Source organism: Humulus lupulus, chromosome 3 (assembly GCF_963169125.1).
Source record: "Humulus lupulus chromosome 3, drHumLupu1.1, whole genome shotgun sequence".
Taxonomy (NCBI): Eukaryota; Viridiplantae; Streptophyta; class Magnoliopsida; order Rosales; family Cannabaceae; genus Humulus; species Humulus lupulus.
Window position 1 is genome coordinate 209278938 of NC_084795.1, and position 21351 is coordinate 209300288.

Sequence of the window (21351 nt, forward strand, 5' to 3'; positions counted from 1 at the left end):
AGCCTCTAAGCATAGGGGTCTCAAGGTGTAAGGAATGGGACCCTTGGTGCATGGCTCTACTCATGTGGCCACTAGGTGACGTAGCTCTCACTCCTTCGCGAGGCCCCCTTGGAAGGCTTATTGATGGCGCGACTCTCTTGGCTGTTCACGAGGCCGAGTGTGCTGCGGATGTGACCCCCGTGAGGCCATGGGCGAGGCCACCATTCGGGCCTAAATGGCGAGGCCACTCTGGAGCCATGGGCGAGGCCATCACGGGGCCTAGATGGCGAGGCCACTCCGTGGGCATGGGCGAGGCCACCACGGGGCCTAGATGGCGAGGCCACTCCGTGGGCATGGGCGAGGCCATTCGGGCCTAGATGACGCGTGCCCATATTTGCGAGGCCACCAGGCGTGCGGGCATGGCCGAGCGAGGCCACCTGGTGCGTGCGGGCGTGGCCGAGCGAGGCCACCTGGTGTGTCCGAGTGTGGCCGAGCGAGGCCACCTGGTGCGTGCGGGCGTGGCCGAGCAAGGCCACCTGGTGTCCGAGCGTGGCCGAGTGAGGCCATGGCTTCTATGTCGTGTAAATGGGGGCTTCATGGCATCGATCTCATATTTTCCCTTGGTGAGATTTTGAGCATCAACAGGTTATAATAAATATTATTTCTAGGACCAGCTATATTTATCAAACATTATGTTAAAATTAATATTTCGAAATTATATGTTAAACTTGTAAAATCCATAACTATTTCTATGAGTTTCCAACTAAATCCCGGCTCGAACCAATATCTAAGAAAACTAAAATACTACAAGCTATTACTACTACTATCTAGCTTAGTATAATCTCGAGACGCTACATTTATTTAATATTATCAACATGATATCGAACATAGTCTATATATATAATAATTCTTTTATTATTTTTATTTAAAATATTTATCAACTATATTTTGTATAATTATTTTTTTTCCATAGATATAGAAACTATGTTTATTTTTCCGACTAAACTTCTCTTCCTCTTACTCTAGCTAAATGTGGCCCATGAAACAAACGAATAGTTTGAGATGGGCCATTAAGAATGTAATAGGCCCAAGACTACTGCCGTAAGTCAGCCCGAGGTGCAGATGAAATCGGACAAAGACTAACGCAGGCTTCCCCAGCGCCAGCAGCAGCAGAGTCTTCTGAGTTGTACTCCCCTCTCTAATTTCATTCTCTCTATTTCGGCTTCTCTATTTCACCTATAGGTACTCTTTTTCCCCCTTCCCCTTGCAATATGTGGTATTTCATACGTATTATACGTATATAGATTTTGCAGTGTTTCAATCTGATATTAAATTCGTTTTTTCGACTGACGATTTGATCTGCTTTTTTTCACGAGTCTCTGTGTACTAGAAGAACCAGTATGATTTTGGTGCATTTTTCTTTCATCCCAATTACCAATTTTGTTTCAGAAATATTGGGTTTTTGATTTTTATAGAATTGGGATTTTTGTTCTTCACTGAATCGGTCTTCGTTATTCAGAAAACCACTATGGAATGGCTAAATTTAATTTAAGTTATAATATTTTGGGGAAAATGCTCATTTTGTTTGTACCAATTACTTTCTCTGTGGAAAGTGAAATTTGGGTCCTGTCAAGTTGATAGTTTTATGAGATCATGAAATATCCTTATTCCTTAGAAATAAGATAAAAATAGGTTTTCAATGACAGAAATTCTTTTGGAATGGCTTGATATAGACAAGTATGGAGATTCTTTAATGTAATGATTTTTCTCCTATGGAAAATTACTAAGCCTCTAAGTACTTGTCTTTGTAATATATTGCAGTTTTTGTTGAGTACCCTTTTAGAGAGCCATGGATCCAGCTGAGCGTAGGTATTTGGAAGAAGAAGACACGCCAGTTGTGAAAACAATGAAAGGGGCAACTACAGGTTTTGTTACTGGTACTATTTTTGGAACCATTGTTGCTACTTGGTATGATGTGCCGCGTGTTGAAAGAAGTGTCGCCCTCCCTGGGCTGATTAGGACCTTGAAGATGATGGGTAATTATGGGGTGACATTTGCTGCGATTGGGGGAGTTTACATTGGTGTTGAGCAGCTCATGCAGAACTATAGGAAAAAGAGAGATTTTGTCAATGGAGCTGTTGGTGGTTTTGTTGCTGGGTCAACTATTCTTGGCTACAGAGGTTAGCATTTCATTGTATTGAATGCCTAATCGTGTTACTGTCTTGCTGTAGGGAGTGAAAAATTAGCTTTTGTTTGGTTTTGTATTTTCTCTACGATGTTATGTTAATTAATATACTTGTGTAAAAGTCGGTTTCTTTCAAATCATTACAAATTGGGGGTATAAATGGTTTATTTGCAACTATCATTGAAAGAACATACAGGGGTTATTTTCTCTATGATAATGCAACTGATGCTTATCTAGAGATTGAACATTTTATATGTGTCCCTGTCTGCTTATTAGAATTAAACATCTTTGCCATAACCAAATAGGGATAGTCTTGAGGTTGCTGGATTTGAATGCCGTAGTATATGTTCCTTGATTATGGCATGTTTACCTTGCTATCAGAAGCTTAATAAACTATTACTCCTACCAGAAACTGAGTGTCCAACTGTTCTTGTTTTGCTCATTACGGGTTTTAGTGGGAAATGCAGTGTGTGAGAGTGAGAGTAAAGTTGCTCTACTCTCCCAATCTGCATAATGCTTTTAACACTCCACATCTTGTTTCTCACTAATTATGATATAATTCTGTCACATCAAATCCATGCGTATGTTTCATTGTCCATTGGTCTGAAATTTCAAAATCAAATATTAGAATTTCACAGATCTTTGTCTTTGCTGTTATGTTTCAAAAATTCTAAATTGTGCATTGATTTATTTTGTAATAGGCCAAATGTGTAGTTGAAAACATTCAAGGCAGTTAATTTCAAAACTAATGTCTACTTATTGAACTGATTTTGTTTTCTGTGTTACAGGAAGAAGCATTTCAACAGCTATTTCTGCTGGAGCAGCATTGGCAGTCACATCTGCTGCTATTGATGCTGGAGGTCAGACCACAAGAATTGACAACGGCAAGGAGTACTACCCATACACCACCAAGAAACGATCCGCAGTTGATTCATAATCAGTCGAGGCTGCTGTTGAAGAGGACATATTGCCATTTAATGGGAGAGAATGAGTTGCTGTATTGTTGAACTAGCTAAATTTTCAGAGATGTAATCATACTCTCTTTTTCTCTCTTTCCATGCCTTTTGAATTCGAAGCTTGAATGTAGGTATTAATTTTGAATAAATTTTCTTTGTCATTGCATACTAATAATGTTATTTATTCATCAAACGTACTTTTGAATCTTCAATTGGCTCGGAAATTGCCGAGGATAGTAGGCAATAGCTTGAAATGAGAAAGGTCAAAACATTTTGATTGAGAGAACTTAGCAGTAGAAAAAAAAAAGTGATCTTATTTGAAGTATGATTGTTGAACAATTTCTGGATTATTTGACAAGCAACCCATTATTTGCTTTGAATAATTAATTAGACAAGCCATGTAGAGTTAATTTTTATATTCTCGAATTGGGCATTCTTCTTGTCTTACACCAGTTATTAAAATCTACAAGCTGTCCGCTCTTTTAGGCATGTATTTTAAGTCTGTACATTGTATCCAAGATCTTAATTGTCTAATTTGTCCTCATTTTGCCTAATATATTAAGCATTTGATTTCATATTAACTTTGAAATTTAGTTCTGATCTATTTAAACATTTTAGTTTATCGATAAATATTTGGGTTGGAGTTCGGACAAATATTTCCAACTCTAAACATGACAAGTGAAGGAGTAGGAGTACTAATTTGTTTCACCTTTAAAGGATGAGTTTATTTTTTTACATGATTTTTGCAAGTTTTTTTTTACTTAAACCCGTCAAAAAAATTTAATATATTTTTAAAACATAAAACCTTAGGCCCACCCCCACAAAAAAAAAACCTAAAAAAACTAATAAGCTAAAATCAAATAAAAAAGAGATTTTTACATAACATGGATTCTTGTGAAAATTTTGAATCTTTTTGGCTTGATTTTAGTTTATTTTAGGTATACTTTAGGTTTATATATATTTGTAAAATAATCTCTGTTTAATGGTAATATTTTTCAAGTTACTTTTAGTTTATTTTTGGTATATATTTAGTTGTTTTGTGATATAATTGAGTTTATTTTTTACACATTTTAAAATATAGGGATAAGTTTTTAGAGATTTTTTTTTTTTTGTTTTTAGTTTATTTTTTGTTGATGCAATGAGTTGATTAATTGATTTGTAATTATTTTCTTAATATTTTATTGGGGTTGTTGTCTCGTTGATTTTATGTTTTTTTTTCAATATTCTATTTTTGTAGGGTTTATGTTTAGTTGAGACTGTGTCTTTGTAATTATGAAACTTTAAAATCGTATTTTTTGAAAACTTGAGTTAGTAAAATTGAAAAAAAAAAAATTAGGGGTAATAAAAATGTAGAAAAACATAAAAAAAAAGTGTATTTATGAAAAAAAAAACCCATTAAAAAATTTAGAAATGAATTTAAGCCTAAAAACAAATAAAAAAAACTAATAATTTTTTGCACATTAAAAACTTTAAAAAAAAATTAACAAGAAAAAAATCTTAAAATTTTTCATTAATAAAATAAATCAAAAACAAATGAAAATCCTTTTTTTAATGTTTTAAAAAATAATGGTTAGCTTCTTGAAAAAAAAAAATTAACTTTTATATAGAATTTAGTTACGAAAATAATTATTTATTTGAGGCCTTTTACTTTAAATTTCCATTTAAAAATTTCAATCAACAAATTAAAAATTCTTTCATAATTCTAAAAATAAGTAATCACAAACCCCATATCTTCCTATTCTTCGACAACTCGTGCAATCAAATTTTTTAGATTACAGTATTGTTATCAATTCTATCACAGTCATATTATTTAACTCTAGTGAGATTTCTGAGAACAGATTATAGCAACAATTTGTGATTTTTTTTTCTTTTTAATAATTGTGATGAAAAACTAATCATGATTTTGTCAATTTTGTGGTACTAAAAAATAAAATTAATCATGTTTAGTTTTCGTAATATATCAAGATTTATAATCAATATTGGATTAATTCTTGAATCTAAATTTAATGTTTTTTCTTTTAAAATTTAGTATTCTTAGTTTCAGAGTGGTAACTAGTTGCTTCTTCTACAACATATTAGACTAAAACAAAATTGTAGAGACGAATCTAACATTATGTTTGTATGAAATTTTGATTGGTAATTAATTGTGATCTTGTCGATTTTGTGGTATCTGATAACAAAATTCCAGTAAATAATGGGGGTTTTCTAATTGATATTGAGTTAGAATCTTAAGTTAGGAGTTTGTATAATCTAAGATTTGTAAAACACGACGCGACAACTAGATATCTTTTTCTTAGTTTAAAAGTAGTAACTATTCTATAACAATTATGGTGATGTTTGATAACACTTAAAAAAAAATAGTTATTTATTTAATTAATTAAAAATTTAACAATTAAACATAAAATAGTGTTTGGTAACTCTATTTTATTTATTATTTTTGAAATTTTTAATTAAAATTTATTAAATTTTGAAAATAAAATTTTTTCGCTTTCAAAATTTTTTAAACCATTTTTCGACTTTTCATTTTTTTTATCTTCTTCAAATCAACACCACATTTTATATTATTAAACAAAAAATAAAAATAAAAGTTATCAAACATTTTTATTATTTTTTATTTTTAAAAACAAAAAACAAAAATAGTTACCAAATATATTTTTATTTTTTTAAAATAAAAAAACAAAAATAAAAATAATATTTCTATTTTTGTGTTTAAAAAATAAAAAAACAGAAATTTTACCAAACACAACATATATTATTTTTTAATTTATTCAATTTTCTTTTCAACAATAAGCGAATTTTTAGTTATTTATCCAAGAAATACATTTAAACTAATTACTGAATATCAGCCAGAAATTGAAAAAAAAAAAATAGATGTAAGTTCCTTAACCAGCAAAAACTAGAAATATGGTAGCAAGTAGCAACTGAATTATAAACCAATAACTTAATAGAAAACAACAACTAAGAATTGCATTATTATGGCAGGAACTGGTACCTAAATCAAGAACGACATTCAACCTGTAACTTAGAACTACTCAGTAATTGAAAACATTAGTAACAAGTTATAATTAGTAACTAGCTAGATATAAACAAGCCTAATAAAACAGTAGTAAAACTAAAAACCAGCAAAAAAATCAATAAAATTATTGACTATTTGCCAAACCAGGAAAAAAAAAACTTAACTAACAATATCAGTAAACCAGAAATAAAACCAAAAAAAAAAATCTAAGAATTGGCAACCTGGTTTGATGATATTAATAGATAGGTTTGAAAACATGATTACGATATAAAAATAAGGAACAATTACATCTCACATTGTCTTTGCATTTTATTTAGGGTTTATACATTTTTGAATCATGTGTTTTGTCTCATTACCTGTTTGGACCCCGTGTTTTGACAAATTACTTTTTGGACCTTGCGTTTTGTAAAATAGTTTAAATAGAATTGGCATCCCGGAGGATACAGGTAGGTTGGGATCAGGAAGATGAGTCGGGCCTGCATCTTAGTCCTGATTCCCTCATTATGGTCGCGCCCATCGAACGTTGTGGGGCTCGATGATGATTGGGCTATCAAGACTTCGTCCTTCCCCGTTTATTGGGCTCAGGATGGGCCCGTACCTCTTTAAGAGGGCCCACAGACCAATTGAGTCAGGCCACGAGTCATGGGTGGAAAACAGCGATAACAAAACTCAAGTGTGGTACTAATGCATTTCGGTACATGGCAATCCTACGAATTCTCACATTCGTCGAGCAAGGTGACCATAATTATTATCCTTTAAAAGCAACTTTTTTAGTTACTTTTATATTTGATTAACTAAAAAGTAACTAAAATTCAAACTTAAGTACAAATCAAAACACAACTATCTAACTTCATGAGTTACTAAGATGTGTTTTGTTATTTCCCAGTTAAAAGTTAGTAGAAAGTATCCAAAACAAGCCTCTTTTAAAAGCAACTTGAGTGAGTTTCCAAAATAACATATAAGGTAACCAAAAGGTATCATAAATATTAGAAAATCAGTTAAGTTACAAAAAAAGTAACAATACTAATATGTTTCCAAATATCAACGTCAATAATAAACTACAAAATAGTAGCCTGTTAATTTATATTTATGTTTGAATTTTAGTTACCTTTTTTATTAACCAAATATAAAAGTGTTGACCCTTGATTTGGCCAACGACATGGAGTCAAAATAACGATAGGAAATGAAATGAAAACAAGAAAAGAATCAAATGGAAAGCAAATAACACAAACGATTTATAGTGGTTCGGCCCCAATTGGATGGTAATGACCTACGTCCACTTAATGTTCTTATTGATATTTAATCGCAATGATGTGATCAATGAACTAGGGTTCATGAGTTTCACAAGTCTTGAGAGGATTACAATTTCGATGGATAATCACACTATGCTTTTTCTCTTTGAATACAAAGATCAAAGATTCAAAAGTAAAAAAAAAAGGTCCCTTCCTTGAGCTATCTTCTTCTTATTTATAGGTTCAAGGGGGGTTACATGGGCCAATAGGCCTTAATTACCATTAAAATCAGCGTATCAAGGTAATAAAAGGAAACATAATAAATGTAATTATTACAAGATTATGTGTCTCAAAGGAAGTAAATGAAAGTATGCGACCAGACTGGCCGCACCTAAAACGCGAAACTTGACGAATCAACAATTGTCTGGCTCGATGGTCGAACAGGATCTCTTCACTCGAAACTGCCACGTGTAAGAAAATCTTGCCACGTCATCGTGAGCCATTTTTTTGGTAAACATTTGCCCCCCCCCCCCCCCCCAAGTTTATTTTACTGCAACCAGCATAAAGTAAACTTAGGTGATCGACCTTTCGAATGCCCCATCAAATCTGTCAGAGTCGTCCATGCTTTCTCAACAAAGGCAACTAATCTTGTCTTTACGGTTTTCCAAAAGTGGTCTGACGGCTATTGCACTTACCCATGCTTTGGAAAGTTACTCCTCATGATTACCTCGGTAACTGCTCCTCGTCTAATATAAATAATCCCTCAGAATCATTTTTCACTTTTTACATTTTACCTTTATCCTCAAGAACACCGAAGAACAAGGCGCAAAATCTTCAGAAGCTCAGATGGTCTTTGACGATCCATGAAGTTCCTGCCCAACCAGATCGACTTAGTGTCACAGAACTTTACTCCAACTTCTATACAAGTAAGTTTCTCAAACTTTTCAGTTGTTGAGATGCCATGCAATATTTGTTTCATCCCCATTTTAGGTTACGAGTTCTTGAATATTTTTTACTGTTCTTGAAAATTTTGTTTCAGGGCAAAAGAGGCACGTATATTTGAGCTTGAAATAATACTTTGCAGGGGTTAAGGATCAGTTTGGTAGTTAGGATTATGAATTTAGGGCGTAAAATTGAAGTAAAAATTATATTTTTAAGCTTGTAGAAAAACTAGGTTTTTCCCGCCCCTTCAGAGTCGAAAAAGTTTTTCATGAAAAACTTTTTACTTTTTCTTTTTGATCCATTTTCCAAACTGTTCTCATATAACCTAGTGTTTTTTTTAGAATGTTGTTGGTCGTATAAAAGCTTAACTTTTATATACGAGCAACGTTATTCCAACTATTAACACCTCTTGGTCTTTTGGGCCATATATTTTCATCTCCTCTGCTCTGTTCGTAGATTTTCATGCACGACCCCTGGGGAGGTGAGAGGCCAATCGATGATGACCTGCTTGCCCAGCTGCTCAAGGACGAAGAACAGCCGTCGTTACTCATTCCGAAATTCCTTTTTCCCATACCCCATCCAACAGACCTTCGACCAGTCCATCAAACATGGGTAGAGTAAAATCCACCACCCAGAAAAAGAAACCAACCAAACCTCTTGTAAATCAACCTGCTCCTCGAGCTGAAATTCCTTCGACCAGCGGTCGAGCTGAAAACACCCCTGAGCCAGGAATCAAAACACAAGCCAAACCCCGAGACGTCCTTCAACCAGACGTCGAGTGGTACGTTGCACCCCCTAGCAACATTACTGCTAGGATGCTAACCAATTACCTCAGGAAGTACGGACTTTCTGGGGTAACTTTATTCAAACCCACCGTTGACCAGCGGGCAAACCTGCCTGGCGGCGCCTTCAGCGCCTGGTCGAGATACCACATCGAGGCAGGAGCAATCTTGCCTCTCCATCCTTTTTACCAGGGAGTTGCCAATTATTTCAGGGTTGCTCCCTTTCAAATAACTCCAAATGGGTATAGAACACTTTATGCCCTCTATATCCTCTATAGCCATAAAAAGTGGTCTGTTCCCACGCCACATGAGATCAACTACTTGTTCGATCTCAAGTCCAACCCCAACCAAAACAACATGGGGTTTTTTCATTTCTTCCACCAGGAATCGACTCGCGTTTTCCTGAGTGAGACCACCTACAAATCAAATGTAGGAAAGTACTTCCAGGAGTACTTTTTAACCACAGACCTGGTCGCCAACAACTTGGCCTTCACTGAAGGAGGTAAATTCTTTATTCTCTGGTCGCTTAAATTCCTTTAGCTTTCCCACACATTTATTAGAATTTTTATGCCGTTCAGGTCCATGGCTACACTAACTCCTACTCCAGAGATGGAGATACGAGTGGCATCTTTGGCTAGCATGACCGACGTAGAAAAAAGCGTCACAGAGCTGGTCACAGAGACCAATTTGAGGCTGGTCGGCCTTCTGGCACCTCACCAGGATGTGAGGGAATCCACAACGGGGAGTGCCACTGGTGGTGAAGTCCCCGAGAAACACCAAGATGTGTCACAACCCCCGTCGAGGAGGGCAACGGGAGTGACCATCAACGAACCTACTAGCGCCCCGCGAACTGCCGCTACTCCGGTCCCTTTACGGAAGGGCAATAAGGAAGTTTCAAAACACCCCGACCCTATTCTTGAATCATCAGACGAGAACGGTACTGACTTTTCGCTTTTAGATAGTCTGCCTATTCCCTGTCACTTATTTGACGGGGACGGAAATTTTAAATACGCCCCTACTTTAAATTCAGACTTCTTCAGGCCAGAGAGTGAGTGTAGCACTAGTAAAGTAAATAGTGTAGCGACCAGTAATTATAGCTCGGGTATTATACTTTTAATTTCTTTTCCCTTATTTCCTTAACTTGGCAAGCTCCTTTTATTATATTGCCTGACTGTTCATGTGATTTCTTCCTTACAGACATGCCTGCTGACAGAGCTTTTGACCTATATGCCAAATCAGCGAGCAAGAAAAAGTCCAGCAAGCGCTAGCCTGGGGAGGGTTGTAGCAACCCCTCCGCGAAAAAGGTTCGAATAGAGGATCCTCCTGCGCCAATTCCCACCAAAGAGACAACTCCTCCGCCAACTCCTGCCAAAGAGACAACTCCTACGCCAACTCCTGTGAATCAAAATCTCTCAGCTCCAGTCGAATAGACTCCTCCTACGGCTCCTGCTGACCTCACTCCTCCAGCTTCTGCTGACCAGATGCCTACTGGTCGCCCAGAAGAAGTCTCAAGAGAAGATCTCACGAGCGTGGTGCTCAATTCAGCCAAAGATAGGTTGACCAAGATAACAAAGCACCGCCGCAGTCGGGAGGCTATCAACGAGACAGGCTCTATTGCAGTCGACCAGGTCTTCAACCGTGCACTAAACGAAGTACTTAGCGTAAGTCACCGCTTTTACCATACTTTACTAATTTTCTTTGTCAATTTATTCCTACTAACAGTTTTATCTATTTCTGATCGCAGGGAGTTTTCACCATGAGCTCCGGCTGGCGGAGTTCGAGGACACTGGTTGCTCAATTTGAGAAAAGGCTATGCGACCAACTTGGCACAGCCGAGGCCCAACATGCCGAGATGCTCAAAACAATCGAAGCTAAATGCGCCGATCACCTCAAGGAAGTTGAAGCAAAGCATACCGAGGCACTCAAGGAGGACGAGGCGAAGCATACCGAGGCGTTGCAAATGGCCGAGGCTAAGCTCGCCTCCCTCGGAGAGGAGCTGAAGAAGAAGGAAGCTTCAATCGCCAAGATCACTGCTTCCAAGGAGCAGTGTAAAGATGCCTCACTTATGAACTATCAGGAAGCCCACAAGCTTCAAGCAGAGCTGGAGATAAGCCGCAAGGAGAATGCTAAACTGAAGGAGGCGAACGCCCGCAACCTTGAAAACTATGAGGGGGCGACGTTTGAGTGTTTCTATATGTTCTTGAAATGCAATCCCAAGGCCAACTTCTCTTATCTACCAGATCATATAAGGGAGGCGGAGCTGGCGAGGTGTGCTGCTCGCTTGGAAGAAGAGAACACTCAAGGGTCTCCCGAGATCTCTCTAGCAACAGGCATTGAGGGTGTCCAGGAAGACGCAGGAGTTGCCATCGACCAGTAGCCACAAGAGCCTCAGCAGGATTCTCCGGTCGCTTCGTAACTTTTATCTATTTTTTCTTTAACCTTTATTTTGAGATAGACGAACTATGGCTCATGATGTAAAGACAATTTTTATTTTTATTGCTGCACAGGCAGCTTTTTCCTTTTAACAGACAATTACATCCAAGCAGTAACTGCTTGCGGTGTAAATGATTTCATTTTTGATATTATAATATTTGCATTCTATTATAACATATGTTTGCATGACCAAACTTAGCATAGTACTTTGGTTTGATTTCACAAAATAACAAAATTTTAAAAAATACTCTAAGTACCGTAGCATGCTTTCACTTATTTTGCTCGTGTGTTTACATACCTTTTGATATGCTTTTCTTACTAGATACCTTATATGCCCCCCAAGTGATTGAGGAGCTTTAGGTCCTTGGTCACTTGCCTTGACTAGGACCTGTTCGAACATTCCTGCTCGGAATAAATACTTGTAAAAATGAAAATATAGCAAAACAACACACGTAATGAGCAAGTACTTGTAATAAATACAATAGTTGGCAAGATTGACTGGCTGCGCACAGTCCCTTTTATTTCTCGTAATAAATGGACAAATCGTGTCTGTACGAGTGATCACTAAAATGATCTTACACTTATAAGCGACCAGTGACAAAAAATGACTAACCCTTGTTATAAACTTGTAAAAAGTAAAATTAATACAAGCCAATTCTTTAAGAATAATTGTTTATTGATAGTACTTGCGCAGGTGTTCTCCATTCCAATAATGAGGAATGAGATCTCCATTTAAGCGAGCAAGTTTGTAAGTGCCTGGATGGAGGACTTCTTTGATTTGGTAGGGTCATTCCCAATTAGGTCCAAGTACTCCAGCAACTTGGTCGCAAGTGTTAAGGAAAACCCTTCTAAGCACTAGATCTCCCACATTGGATTTCCTTTCATGTACTTTAGAATTGAAATACCAGGCGACCTTTTGCTGGTAAGTTGCTACTCAGAGTTGGGCTTGCTCGCGCCTTTCCTCGACCAAATCCAAAGACTCCATCAATAACTGGTTGTCGGCGTCTTGATCATATGCTATCCATCGATGTGATGGCAGATCTAATTCAACAGGCAGCATAGCTTCATATCCATAAGCTAGGGAAAATGGAGTATGGCCGGTTGCTGTTCGATGGGATGTTCTGTATGACTAGAGGACTTCAGGCAACTGTTCTGGCCATGCCCCTTTGGCTTCCTCAAGCCTTTTCTTCAGAGTATCCTTCATCGTTTTATTGATAGCCTCAACTTTACCCGTTTGCCTGAGGGTGAGCAACTGAAGAAAAGCTTTTGATAATTCCATGCCACTCGCAAAATCCGTGAACAGATTACTATCGAACTGTGTGCCATTGTATGAGACAATTTTTCTTGGTAACCCATAGCAACAAACTATGTTTTTGACCACAAAGTCCAGCACTTTCTTGGTCGTTATGGTTGCAAGTGGCTCAGCTTCGACCAATTTTGTGAAGTAATCAACAGCCACTACGACGTATTTAACGCCGCCTTTCCCTGTGGGCAAAGACCAATTAGGTCTATACCCCATACTGCAAATGGACATAGACTTTGCATCTGCTTTAGCTCATTAGGGGCTGCTCATGGAATCTTGGAGAATCTCTGACACTTCTCGCATTTTCACACAAATTCCATCGAATCTTCATTCATTGTTGGACAGAAGTATCCTTGCCTTAGGATCTTTTTCGATAAACTCTGCCCCCCAGCGTGGTCCCCACAAAAGCCTTCATGGACCTCTCTCATTAATTATTTGGCCTTTCTTTTGAAATACATCTGAGGAGTAGCATAGAGTATCCTCTTCGGTATAGAATTTCGTCGACCAGGATGAACCTAGCAGCTTGCCGCTGAAGAGTCCTGGCTTTGTTTCTGTCCGTCGGCAACACACCATGCGTCAAGTAATGAATGAAATGTTCCATCCATGTATCCGCCTCCTGGATCACCAGAGAGGTTTATTCTACTTGGAGGCTTGGCGTGGACAGCCATTCAACAGGCACTATGTTCAGCGTGTCAGCATCCTTTGCACTCGCTAGTTTGGCCGAAGCATCAGCGTTTGAGTTCTGGTTGCGAGGTACTTTCTGGAGAGTATAGCTTTCAAACTGTGCCGACAAATCTTTCGCTTTATTCAAGTAAGCAACCATCTTCAAACCTCGAGCTTGATATTCCCCAGTAATTTGATTAACCACCAACTGGGAGTCATTGTAGATTTCAAGTGACTTTATGTTCATGCCATTGGCTAACCGTAAACCTGCGAGCAGCGCTTCATACTCGGCTTCGTTGTTAGACGCCGTGACGTCGAATCTAATCACGCAATGAAATCGATGCCCTTTAGGCATTATCAAAATCACTCCGACTCTAGCGTGATGTTCATTTGAAGAACTGTCTGTAAACAACTTCCAAGAGGGAGTTTGGCTTTGAGGTTCAGGCTCTTCTGGCTGCTCACTGTCTGGAAGCCCAGTGAGCTCCGCGAAGAAGTTGGCCAGAGCTTGTCCTTTTACTGCTGCTCATGGTAAGTAAGAGATTTCAAACTGCCCAAGTTCCACTGCCCATTTTAATAATCGGCCTGCAGCTTTTGGCTTCTGCAGAACTTGCCGTAGAGGCTGGTCAGACAAAATTGTGATTGGGTGAGCTTGGAAGTACGGCCGCAGCTTTCTGGAGGCTAAGATCAAGCAGTAGGCTAATTTTTCAATAGGCGGATACCGCAGCTCTGCTCCTCTTAGCCTTTTTCTTACATAATATACGGCTTTCCTCACATTTTCCTCCTCTCTTACTAGAACAGCACAAGCAGCAATTTTTGTGATCGCCAAGTAGATGAACAAAGTTTCTTTTTCGACTGGTTTAGATAGAATCAGTGACTGCGACATATGAGACTTTAAAGCTTGGAAAGCCTGTTCGCACTCCTCCGTCCACTCGAATTTCTTGTTGCCCCTAAGTAGATTAAAAAATGGGACGTACTTGTCCGTGGACTTTGAGATAAAACTACTTAGAGCAGCGATCCTTCCAGTTAAACTTTGAACATCTTTGATTTTCGTTGGCGATTTCATATCCACCAGGGCCTTGATCTTCTCGGGATTAGCTTCAATTCCTCGTGAGTTTACTATAAATCCCAAGAACTTCCCTGATCCAACTCTTAAGGAACACTTGAGGGGATTCAGCTTCATCTGATATTTATTCAAGACGTTGAAGCACTCTTGCAAATCTCCTATGTGTTCTTCTGCCTTCTTCAACTTAACCAGTATGTCCTCAACATATACTTCCATGTTTATGCGATCAGCTCCTTGAACATGTGATTGACTAGTTGCTGGTAAGTCGCAGCAGCATTTTTCAAACTGAAGAGCATTACTTTGTAACAGTAAATCCCTGTATCAGTCCAAAAGCTAGTGTGATCCTCATCAGGTGGGTGCATATTGATTTGATTGTACCCAGAGTATGCATCCATAAATGATAGGATCTCGTGCCGCTTGAGAAGGTGGTTGCTGCTTAGGATCTTGAATTGGGATATCCTGTTGAGCTGCAGGCGGTTGCTCCGGCCTTTGAGGGCTTGCCAGCTGAAGTGGAGGACTCGGGTTTGGGGCCTGGTTTGGTGGTGCGATTGGTGGCTGGTCCAGTTGAGAAGCCGATGCAGCTTGTCCCCAAGCCAACTGAATGGCTGCTTCTAAGGCAGCAGTGGCATCTCTCTGCCAACGGTCCATGTCTGCCTGCTGCTCATTCAGTTCCTGGCGCTAACGCTCGATTTCTCTCTACTGTAGCGCCAAGGTCTCCGCCACATTCTCTTGATTGGCCCTGAAATTGGCCAACTCATCCTGCAACACACTCAGTGTTGCCCTCACCATTTTAGAATCCATTTCTTCCTCCTCAAAATCCAAGTGTGGCTCATTTTTAGCCACATTTGGAGGAGGAGGAGGCTGAGTTGATGCAGCGGCGGAAGTCTGCCCAGTTTTCTTGGATGTCTTAGCCATTTGATCTTCTTGAAATCTCGAAATAATTCTCTCAATGAAAGCACCAAAAATGTTGACCCTTGATTTGGCCAACGACACGGAGTCAAAATAACGACAGGAAATGAAATGAAAACAAGAAAAGAATCAAATGGAAAGCAAATAATACAAACGATTTATAGTGGTTCGGCCCCAATTGGATGGTAATGACCTACGTCCACTTAGTGTTCTTATTGATATTGAATCCCAATGATGTGATCAATGAACTAGGGTTCACGAGTTTCACAAGTCTTGAGAGGATTACAATTTCGATGGATAATCACACTATGCTTTTTCGCTCTAAATACAAAGATCAAAGGTTCAAAAGTAAAAAAAAAAGGTCCATTCCTTGAGCCCTCTTCTTCTTATTTATAGGCTCAAGGGGGTTTACATGGGCCTTAATTACCATTAAGATCAGCATATCAAGGTAATAAAATGAAACATAATAAATGTAATTATTACAAGATTGCATGTCTCAAAGGAAGTAAATGAAAGTATGTAACCAGACTGGCCACACCTAAAATGCGAAACTTGATGAATCAACAATTGTCTGGTTCGATGGTTGAACAGGATCTCTTCACTCGAAACTGCCACGTGTAAGAAAATCTTGCCACATCATCGGGAGCCATTTTTGGGTAAACAAAAAGTAATTAAAAAATGGCTTGTTTATGATACGTGCATTTGATGCGCCGTATTATATCGTATTGTATTATAATGAATTGTATTTTATAATATATTTTTATATAGTAATATGTTTGGTATTGACTTTTTTATTTATATGTAAATACAAGTCAATGCCAAACATATTACTATATAAAAATATGCAATAAAACACAATTCATTAAAATACAATACAATACGACATAATACGGGGTACCAAACATACCATATATGTTAACTTTTAAATGTAAAATAAAAAACACACTTTTTTGATCACTCATTAGTTTGTTAAAATAAGTTTGAAAGTAACCAAAATGTATCTTAAACAATAAGATACAATAATATAACCTAAAAATTAAGTCATGTTTTAAAAGGTATCCAATTGGCACCTTAAATTGTTTTGAAGGCAACCAAAAGATAGCTTTTAAAAACCCAAAACAACATAAAAATTCTGCCCTCCAAACTTCCTCCCTTCTTTTGCGTGCTGAACTAAAATGTCCACTTTGTTGTGGGATTTATCCCCATATTTTGTGGAATATGTTTAGAGAAGAGAAACTTAACTTTAAAACTCCAAAAGAAATGGATATAGACAAAGTGAAACTTTTTGAAATATGGGTATAGACAAAGTGTAATTTTTGAAATATAGGTACGTGATTTTTGTAATTATTTTTAGGTTAGATATTATTATAAATAAAATTGGTTTATAGGTATAGTGAAGAAAAAATCCCTAAAAATAATAATATCCAATTAAAAACACAAAAAATTAAATAAAATACATAATAGAAAATAATGGTTGAAAATAGAAAAATAAAGTTTTAAAAAGTTTAAAAGTGTGAAAAAATAGAAAGAAAAAACAATAATGGTAGATAACACAAAATAATAAACTTACCATGAGAAAATTAGTGATTTAAAATGAGAAAAAAATCTACAAAAATAATAAATTAATTTCTAAAATATAATATATTAAAGAAAACAGAAGAAAATATAATGGAGAATTCTTGAAAATCATAAGAAAAAACACCATGAACCAAAATAGAAGCTTGGTTCATGAGAATACAAATAAGGAGAAGGATGAAGAAAAATAGATAAAGAAAATATATAACTTAAAAATAAAAAGTATTTCTAAACTTTTTAATAGTTTAATATATAAAAATTTGATTTAAAAAGATATAATTACATAATTACTTTCAAAAATAAAAAATAAAAATTAATTACACATCTTAACTAAAATTTATATTTATATATAGGGTTAACAATCCCATGTTTTTTGGTAAAACATAGATAAAAAACAACCAATTTTTTTTTTTTTTTTTTTTTTTTTGCAGTAATGAATATTTCATTAAAAAGAATAAGAGTGTAATACAACTAGAGAACAAAAGAAGGAAAAGTCATTTGGGTATACAAGTTTTTCATCAACCCTAAGAACATGCACAACTAATATATGTGTAAAATAAACATAGATTAAGAACACTTTAAGAAATTTGGACAACAAACTTGTGACATTCTCTACTGAAGAGCCTAACTCAATAAAATAGAAGGAACTCTTAGAGTGCAAAAACTAAAGTCAATATGTCATTTTCAACATGAAATGGAAGACCAATCCAAAGCCAACATTAAAGTCACACCTTTTGTTAGGATTAGTTAAATAAGTTATGCACAAAGAAGTGCAAAATAGTAAACTATTTCACTAAAGTCAATATGTTCGGATTGATTTTTGTTGTAGGCATTTTAAATTTATCATTTTGGGTTCAAAGTGTTTCTTTGGAGTATATAATTTTATGAGTGGTTAAATACAAATGATAAGTATTGTTATACAAGAAAGGTATAAAACACTTAGTGAATTTCACATAATGAAGATGTGAAATTTGAGTTTCAATTGTATGAACTTAAAAATTGTGTTTTTTGGTCCAAAGTGATACATGGAGGTATCTAAGGATCCCCAAAAGGTTTGGTATCATTTGGAGAAATTTTAGGCTCGTTGGAGGGGTCACAAGTTAGAGGAGGAGGCGATGTGTTGCCTCTTAGGAGGAGTTGCATCGCCTAGATGCAAAGGGACTCAAAAGTCGCTTGACATGTTCATACGAACACGTGTTTTAATCTCCAAATGACGAGTTATTTAGCTCTAATCCTATTGGTTAGACCTAATGATGATGACTACACTATAAAAATGTTCTTATAGAGATTTGGAAGACTTGATCACTCTCTCATATCTCTCTCTCTCTAGCTTTCAAGAATATCATGTTTTCTCCAAGAAACTCATAAATAAAGTGCTTGAATTTGTGAGTTTAAGGCTTGTTCAATCATAATTCTCATTTCTTCTTAGAAAAAGCCTCAAGCATCAATGGTGGGCTGGGAAATAGAGAATTAGGACAATGATACAAATCATGTGTAAGCTTTTGGTTGTATTTTTTCATTAAAGAAGAAGAAGTTCAAAGTGGTGGATTCAACAAGGGTTTTGAACCTTCATCAAAGTTAAAGAAGTGTGTTTCAATACTAGGGTTTGCATCTTCTTGTTGATGGTGAGAACTCGTCGACGAAGATAAGTTGGAAAACTCAAAGACTGATAAGAAAATGAAGAACTTAAGAATACTTGGAGTAAAGTTGCAGAGTAAAAATGAAAAAAAAAAATGTTTGTATTGCTCAATAGTTTGGGTTTACAATGAATTTTCCAACCTCTCCTTCTTGGTGAAGTGAGGTTCTATTTATAGGTGAGCGCTGGTGGCGCTTAATACCTAATGGTCTCAAAGGGACAAAAAGATGCATCTGTAGGCTGCAGGTGATCGTGGTGCAACTGATAGTGGTGCTGAAGGAGTGATGGTCGGATCCAGTACATGCCAGAGGCTTGGAAAAATGCTCTTAGCCTTGTACCATGTCATACCTCCACCACTTGTTTGGTACGAATGTCAGAAGCATGCTGGGGGAGGCTTTGCCATGTACCATCCTTTTACTGCCATTACTTGTTGGGCACGGGCGTTGTACATGTACCTCGGTCCCTTTTGTCCTGTTTGTGCTTTCTGTACTTGTACATGTATTCCATACATGTTATCACCCTTCCCAGGCGCGCTTGTGTCTTGAGCTTCTCAATATTCAGCTAGGTATGGACACTTGGGGTTTCAAACGGGACACATACACGAGATACATCTTGTTGGTGGCACTTACCCTAGAAAATAGACTATGGTCTCCTTAGCAAGACACGTTCTTCCAAGGGGAATAAGAGGGCCTGGCAAGGTGGTCATATGAAACTGTCATGAGAGAGGCTCTTGATGCTTGTAAGGCTTATGCCTAGGTGCGAGTGTGTATATTTGGGGTGCCCCCTCACGAGGTACCAAGCGCAAAAGTGTCGCGTGAGGCGCTGGGCGAGGTGGTCTCGTGAGGTGCGAGACATTGGCAGCTTCGCACGAGGCATTGGGCGAGGTGGCTTGTGTGAGGCACGATACATTGGGCGGCTTCGTGCGAGGCACTTGGTGAGGTGGTCTCGCGCGAGGTACGAGATGTTGGGCGACCTCATGTGAGGCCCTTGGCGCGGGGTACACGCCGTGCAAGGTTGCCTTCCTTTGTTCCCATTTTGATCTAATGCCTTGGGGGGCATGCGATGAAGGTCCTTTTTGTGTGGGGAGTTTTTGCGTACACACTTGCCCCATATTCTATGAGAGAGTCTTTAGGTGCTCTGGTTGACTTCACAATACGGTGTCTACAAAGCACATGCGGTGTTAATTCACTTGTCTACAAAGCGCATGTGGTTTTAATTCTCTTCTTTGCTTTGGTAGTGTGAAGAAACACACTTTGGATGAGGTGATCCCTTAGGATTCCAATAGGTGGGAGGTTCCATCCTTCATAAGCTCATTTTCTATATACACCTTATATATATATATGTACATGCACTTATACACACATTTATCTAGGTGCTGACAATTGCCCACCTCTTCTTTTTTGTATGTGTGTAGACGTTGGGTGTGCTGTATCAAAGCAGCTATGGTGCGTGCAGGTGTTTTGGTGAAAGGTACTTTGGTAGAATTCTTGGCGAGCAGGAATTTTGGTGCGAGGTACTTTGGTAGTGACGGTGGCTAGCACCTTCAGTGATCACTAGCTTCTACCAGTGGTTCCTCATCTGCTTGAGGTATTCCCTTATTTGGGCTCAAGTTAGTATTTGGGAGCGGTGTTTCTTTAGCCTTAGTACCCCCTCGCGTGAAGCTTTGAGCCAACGCTCATAAACACGCACATTACATGCGCACACTATTGCACCCCATAGTTGGTTCTCCTATGAGGTGTACGTGTCTAGGGGTTTGAACCCATTATTTTGTATCTTATAGCACACTATATTTTCCACACACGTCTGCACCTGTGTTCTTCATGAGACGTTGTTTCATGGCATTTGACGGGTCGTCTAGTGTATCTACTAGTGCCGAGCCCATAGAGTTATCCTCATCGGATTCAGAGCCGTCTATAGATGACCCATATCATGTGTACGAGATTTTAAGGAAGGCCCGTATGTGCCATCTAGAGCAGTTATCTGACCTTAGGCAAAAGGTCTTGGTTGTTGAAAGTGAGAAAGTGTAGCGTCCCAAATTTGCTAATAAGGCTTAGGGTCTTGATTAGCGTGCCTGGAGGGAAATATGTGATTTATTATGTTGATATGTGAATTTAATGAGAATGTGATTAGAAATGCATGTTTATGTTAATTAAATATGCATGTGGACCCCGTTTGGTTATTAGGGGCGTGTTTGTAATTATAGCCCATTGATGGCATAAATGCAATATTTGTGATTATTGTGATTGACGCTACGTGTGAGTGGTGATATATTTGAGAAGCACGATCTGAGAGAGTCCTAGGGAGCAGTTTAGGTAGGAAGTCACAACGGGGTCAAATACCCGACTTGGAAGGAGCTTAGGGGTATTTTGGGAATATTATAATGTGTTCGAGAATTATTGAGTAGCAGGTAGTAATTTAGTAATTGTTGGGATATGTTGGGATTAAACGGGAATCTATAGGAACACTTGGGGACTTAACGGGATTTGATAAATGACTAAACTGCCCTTGGGGTTACTTAAGGGTTAAGGATAGGTTTAAGGGGCAAATGGGTAATTTGGCTTTAAGGATGGATAGACTTGGCTGAGGAGAAGTCATTCTCGTTTTCTCACCTAGGTTTTGTTGGGAAAACTTATACAGGATTTTAATTTATTTTCATGTATATCTAATATTAAACAAA

The 21351-nt window shown here is 37.7% G+C and overlaps 1 protein-coding gene across 1 annotated transcript; it reads left to right on the forward strand.

The window, feature by feature from the left end:
• Window positions 1-1064: 1064 nt before the first annotated feature.
• Window positions 1065-3332, forward strand: LOC133823392 (outer envelope pore protein 16-3, chloroplastic/mitochondrial). Its single transcript, XM_062256166.1, has 3 exons — window positions 1065-1221; window positions 1801-2159; window positions 2953-3332. Exons 2-3 carry the CDS (start codon window positions 1829-1831, stop codon window positions 3099-3101), a joined length of 480 nt encoding a protein of 159 aa, XP_062112150.1. The 5' UTR covers window positions 1065-1221; window positions 1801-1828; the 3' UTR covers window positions 3102-3332.
• Window positions 3333-21351: the final 18019 nt, after the last annotated feature.

Excerpts from the sequence above, each read along its gene's own strand:
- LOC133823392 (XM_062256166.1), top strand. The coding sequence starts at position 1,829 with ATGGATCCAGCTGAGCGTAGGTATTTGGAAGAAGAAGACACGCCAGTT. Across the intron at positions 2,160-2,952 it reads AACTATTCTTGGCTACAGAG|GAAGAAGCATTTCAACAGCT; the intron begins GTTAGCATTTCA and ends TCTGTGTTACAG.